This window comes from Anolis sagrei, chromosome X, assembly GCF_037176765.1.
Source record: "Anolis sagrei isolate rAnoSag1 chromosome X, rAnoSag1.mat, whole genome shotgun sequence".
In the NCBI taxonomy this organism is placed as follows: Eukaryota; Metazoa; Chordata; class Lepidosauria; order Squamata; family Dactyloidae; genus Anolis; species Anolis sagrei.
The window spans coordinates 92,157,658-92,163,657 of record NC_090034.1 but is presented as its reverse complement, the minus strand read 5'-3'; the positions used below and the strand labels follow the sequence as shown (position 1 = coordinate 92,163,657).

The 6,000-nt window shown below is 47.5% G+C and overlaps 1 protein-coding gene across 1 annotated transcript in view; it reads left to right on the top strand.

Moving 5' to 3' along the window:
* Positions 1 to 3,199: 3,199 nt before the first annotated feature.
* LOC132780258 (dynein axonemal heavy chain 10-like) overlaps positions 3,200 to 6,000 on the top strand; it is a 106,096-nt gene continuing 103,295 nt past the window's right edge. The window contains exon 1 of the mRNA XM_060783866.2: positions 3,200 to 3,453. Within this exon, the coding sequence (XP_060639849.2) occupies positions 3,234 to 3,453 (220 nt within the window). The 5' untranslated portion in view covers positions 3,200 to 3,233. The remainder of the gene's footprint in view (positions 3,454 to 6,000) is intronic.

The following is a 6,000-nucleotide window of genomic DNA, read 5'->3' as shown; positions in this document are numbered from 1 at the left end:
CAATTTTCCTGCTTCTTGGCAGGGGGGTTGGACTGGGTGGTCCATGAGGTCTCTTCCAACTCTACGATTCTAAACCCACACAATCTCTCCGATCATCTGGAGAGGCCCTGCTCATGATCCCACCTGCGTTGCAAGCGCGATTGGTGGGGACGAGGGACAGGGCCTTCTCCGTGGTGACCCCCCGACTCTGGAACTCTCTCCCCAAGGACATCAGACAAGCCCCAGTGGGCAGTCTTTAGGAAGAGCTTGAAGACGTGGCTATTCCGATGTGCCTTTCCGGAATAGGAATACTCCAGCATTATGTCCCAGAAGCACTTTATTAGAGTTTTAAGATTCTCTGCACATTGCACTTGCCCTGAAATCCAACATACCACCTGTCACACCCAGCACTTTTTAATCTGTACTCATTACTTGGCCCGGCCCTAGTTTTTACTGTGTTATGGTGTAATGTTTTGTTATTGCTTTATGTTTTTGATTTGCTTTGAGTTGTATTTGTTATGCTGTTGTTGTGTTGAGGCCTTGGCCTTTGTAAGCTGCATCGTGTCCTTCGGGAGATGCTAGCGGGGTACAAATAAAGTTTAATAATAATAATAATAATAAAGAAAACCAAAGTGCTGTTCCAGCAGTCACCAGCCATCCCCTCCCCAATGCCAGAGATACAACTTAATGGTGTAACATTAGAAAATGTTGACCATTTCCACTACCTTGGCAGCCACCTCTCCACCAAAGTCAACATCGACACTGAAATACAACACTGCCTGAGCTCTGCGAGTGCAGAATTTTCCCGAATGAAGCAGAGAGTGTTTGAGGACCGGGACATCCGTAGGGATACCAAGGTGTTTGTTTATAATGCTATTGTCCTCCCAACCCTGCTCTATGCCTGCGAAACGTGGACTGTCTACAGACGTCACATGCAACTCCTGGAACGATTCCATCAGTGCTGCCTGCGGGAAATCCTGCAAATATCTTGGGAATACAAGCGGACAAACGTCAGCATGCTGGAAGAAGCAAAGACCACCAGCATTGAAGCGATGGTCCTCTGCCATCAACTCCACTGGACCGGCCACATTGTCCTGATGCCTGACCACCGTCTCCCAAAGCAGTTGCTCTACTCTGAACTTAAGAACGGAAAACGGAACGTTGGTGGACAGGAAAAGAGATTGAAAGATGGCCTCAAAGTCAACCCTAAAAACTCTGGCATAGACACTGAGAACTGTGAAGCCCTGGCCCTTGACCGCTCCAGCTGGAGGTCAGCTGTGACCAGCGGTGCTGCAGAATTCAAGGAGGCACGAGTGGAGGGTGAAAGAGAGAAACGTGCCAGGAGGAAGGCGCGTCAAGCCAATCCCGACCAGGACCGCCTTCCACCTGGAAACCAATGCCTTCACTGTGGGAGAAGATGCAGGTCAAGAATATGTTTATGCAACAGATTTAAAAGAAAACTGGATAAAAATGTTCCACAGATGGTATACCACTCCAAAGAAATTATCTCTTATAATAAAAATTCTTCTGATAAATGTTGGAAGGGTTGTCACCAGATAGGCACTTTTTATCATATGTGGTGGACATGTAAAGAAATAGGGAAATATTGGTTGATGGTGCATGAAGAGACACAAAAAATCCTGAAGAGAGTATTCAAGAAGAAACCAGAATATTATCTATTAGGTTTCACGGACTTAGAATTACAATTAGATGAAAAGATCGATTATTTACTTATATTACGACGGCGGCGAGAATATCTTTGGCAAAACTTTGGAAACAGGATGGTATCCCTACCATTGAAGAATGGTTAGGGAAAGTTAGAGAAATAAGAGAAATGGATGAACTAACTTTTTTCTTGAAAAAGAATACCGGGAATCCGATAAAGAGGACCGATTGGACCCTCTATGAAAATTATGAGAAAGAAAGAAGTAAATAAGAGGAACATTTTCGTGTGAATACAATGGGAACATTATTGAGAACGCAACACCTGATAGAGAGATGGAAGTCAACCGTTTTTTAAATTTTTGATAATACTTTTTTTTATCTTTAGATTTTTTATTGTTTTTTCCTATTATATATATATATATATATATATATATATATATATATATATCTTTTTATCATATTTTTTCTTTTTTTCCCTATTTTTCTTTTCTTTTTTAATTTTTGGACTTGGGGGAGGGGTGGTGTCTTTCAAATTTTTCCTACTGTGCTATTTCCTTTTTCAATATTCACCCTCTTTCGCTGTTATTTTCAAATACTTTAATAAAAAATTACATTAAAAAAAAAAAGAATAGGGCTCCACAGCCACCTACAAACCCACAAAAATAGTCATCAAGGAAGACCATCTTACTCGTCCAATGAGGGATCTCCTAAGTAACTCAGGGAGCGGCACTCAGGGAGCACACTACTCCTTTGCTGCGCCAGCTCCACTGGCTGCCAATTTGCTACTGGGCACAATTCAAAGTGCTGGCTTTAGCCTTTAAAGCCCTGAACAGTTCTGGCCCGACCTATCTGTCCGAACGCATCACCCCCTATGAACCAATTAGGACATTAAGATCATCCGGGGAGGCCCTGCTCTCGATCCCACCAGCCTCACAAGCACGGCTGGCGGGGACGAGAGACAGGGCCTTCTCGGTGGTGGCCCCTCGACTGTGGAACGCCCTTCCCGCAGACATTAGATCGGCCCCCTCCCTGCTGGCGTTCAGGAGAAGAGTAAAGACCTGGCTCTTTGAACAGGCATTTAATTAAGCAGTGCAACCAACTGATTGATCTTGGAACTTGGAATAATGGACGAGGAGATCGGATTATGACTTTACTGATGAGACGTGATGGATTAGTTATATAGATGTATAGATGTATAGGTGTTATATTGATGTACTGTTGTATTGTTATATTGATATAGTTGCTTTAGTTACTGTTTTAAATGCTAATGTTGTGCACCTTGTATATTGTCCTGGCTGTAAACCGCACTGAGTCGCCTACGGGCTGAGAGAGTGCGGTATACAAGTAAAGTAAATAAATAAATATATAATAAATAAGTAAAGTAATAATAAGGTGGAGAAGGCCATCCCCATTGGGAGGTGCATGAAGGCTGCATTCTCGGACCCACCGCTAGAGGGAGTCAGGTGCCGCCTGGACGGGGAGGAGGGGCGAAAGCCCCGCCCCCTCGGTTGCCATGGGGACCGGCGAGCGTCTCTTGGCTTAAACCCGGCTGGAAGCGGCGTGGCTCCGAGCGGGCGGCGGTCTCGGCCATGGACGACGTGCGGGTGCAGTGGGTGGGCCAGCGCCTGAAGGAGGCCTTCGGCATCAAGGAGACGGCCCCCTTCGAGGAGCTGCTCAACCGCAACGACGGCGCCGAGGCCGACCTGCTCCTGCATTTCCTCAACGTGGGCAGCGCGGGCCAGAAAGGGCAGGCCCTCGCCCTCTTCTTCCGGCAGGAGACCCGCCTCGACGAGGTCGACGTGGAAGTCGGTGCGTCGCCTCGGCTCGCCTCGCCTCGCCTCTTGGGGAAAAAGCAGCCACCCTCACGGACTCCTCTCCCTTCCCGTCAAGCAGGGGCTCTGGACTTCAACTCCCAGAAGCCTCCTCAGCTCAGGCAGCAGCCGGGAATTCTGGGAGATGAAGTCCAAAACACACATGGGAGCCTGCAGTGGTGGTTCATTCCTTTGGCTCCCTCTCAGTGCAAAAGCCATCCTCTTCGTAGGCCTTTGGGGCTGAGCCTTGGCCTCCTAAGCTTCTCTTGCACATCAGGGGATGGGGTGAGCCAACAGAGGCTGCCCTTTCGCCCAGGATCGGATCCCAGATTATCTGGCAGTGGAGACCAGGCATGGGCAAACTTGGGCCCTCCCTCCAGGTGTTTTGGAGTTACTTATTTTATTTGTCGTGTCAGGAGCAACCAGTTGATTATATTACATTTCTAACAGAACAAAGCAAACAAACAGACAAAATACAAAATATGTGAGTTTGGTAGTTGATTAAATGTCCTTTGACCAGTATCTGGCCACTTGGAGTGCTTCTGGTGTTGCTGCAAGAAGGTCCTCCATTGTGCATGTGGCAGGGCTCAGGTTGCACTGCAGCAGGTGGTCAGTGGTTTGCTCCTCTCCACACTCGCATGTCGTGGATTCCACTTTGTAGCCCCATTTCTGAAGGTTGCAAGCTTGATAGTTTATTAAATGTCCTCGACCAGTAGCTGGCCACTTGGAGTGCCTCTGGTGTTACTATAAGAAGGTCCTACATGTAGCAGGGTTCAGGTTGCATTGCAGCAGGTGGTCAGTGGTTTGCTCCACACTCGCATGTCGTGGATTCCACTTTGTAGCCCCATTTCTTGAGGTTGACTCTGCATCTTGTGGTGCCAGAGCGCAGTCTGTTCCACGCCTTCCAAGTTGCCCAGTCCTCTGTGTGCCCAGGGGGGAGTCTCTCATTTGGTATCAGCCATTGGTTGAGGTTCTGGGTTTGAGCCTGCCACTTTTGGACTCTTGCTTGCTGAGGTGTTCCAGCGAGTGTCTCTGTAGATCTTAGAAAACTATTTCTAGATTTAAGTCGTTGACGTGCTGGCTGATACACAAACAGGGGATGAGCTGGACATGTCTCTGCCTTGGTCCTTTCACTGTTGGCTGCTACTTCCCGGCAGATGTCAGGTGGTGCAATACCAGCTAAACAGTGTAATTTCTCCAGTGGTGTAGGGCACAGACACCCCGTGAGAATGCAGCATGTCTCATTAAGAGCCACATCCACTGTTTTAGTGTGGTGAGATGTGTTCCAGACTGGGCATGCGTACTCAGCAGCAGAGTAGCATAGCACAAGGGAAGATGTCTTCACTGTGGCTGGCTGTGAACCCCAGGTTGTGCCAGTCAGATTTCGTAAGATATTGTTTCTAGCACCCACTTTTTGCTTGTTGTTCAGGCAGTGCTTCTTTTTCTTTTTCCCTTTCCTTTTCAACTTAAGCAGCTGGAGGGGTGGGGAGGAAAGGGCCTGAATTGTGGGAGTTGAACTCCAAAACACTTGGAGGGAGGGCCCAAGTTTGTCTATGCCTGGTGTAGACTCATAAAATCCAGTTTAAAGCAGATAACCGGGGATCAGATCCTGGGAGAGAGGGCAGTGTGGAGCCAGCCTGAGTGCCTCTGAGCATTTGCAGAGTGCTCTGCTTCCCTGCTAATAGAGAACCACACCTTGAGGACATTTTTATTTATTTATTTATTTATTTATTTATTTATTAGGATATTTCTAACTCCCCTTTCTCAAACCCAAAGGTGACTTTATGAGTCTACACCAGGCATGGACAAACTTGGGCCCTCCCTCCAGGTGTTTTGGAGTTCAACTCCCACCATTCCTAACAGCCTCAGGCCCCTTCCTTTTCTTTTTCCCTCTCCTTTTCAACTTAAGCAGCTGAGGGGGGAAAGGAAAGGGCCTGAGGTTGTTAGGAATTGTGAGAGTTGAACTCCAAAACACCTGGAGGGAGGGCCCAAGTTTGTCTATGCCTGGTGTAGACTCATAAAATCCAGTTCAAAGCAGATAACCGGGGATCAGATCCTGGGAGAGAGGGCAGTGTGGAGCCAGCCTGAGTGCCTCTGAGCATTTGCAGAGTGCTCTGCTTCCCTGCTAATAGAGAACCACACCTTGAGGACATTTTTATTTATTTATTTATTTATTTATTTATTAGGATATTTCTAACTCCCCTTTCTCAAACCCAAAGGTGACTTTATGAGTCTACACCAGGCATGGACAAACTTGGGCCCTCCCTCCAGGTGTTTTGGAGTTCAACTCCCACCATTCCTAACAGCCTCAGGCCCCTTCCTTTTCTTTTTCCCTCTCCTTTTCAACTTAAGCAGCTGAGGGGGGAAAGGAAAGGGCCTGAGGTTGTTAGGAATTGTGGGAGTTGAACTCCAAAACACCTGGAGGGAGGGCCCAAGTTTGTCTATGCCTGGTGTAGACTCATAAAATCCAGATCAAAGCAGATAACCGGGGATCAGATCCTGGGAGAGAGGGCAGTGTGGAGCCAGCCTGAGTGCCTCTGAGCAT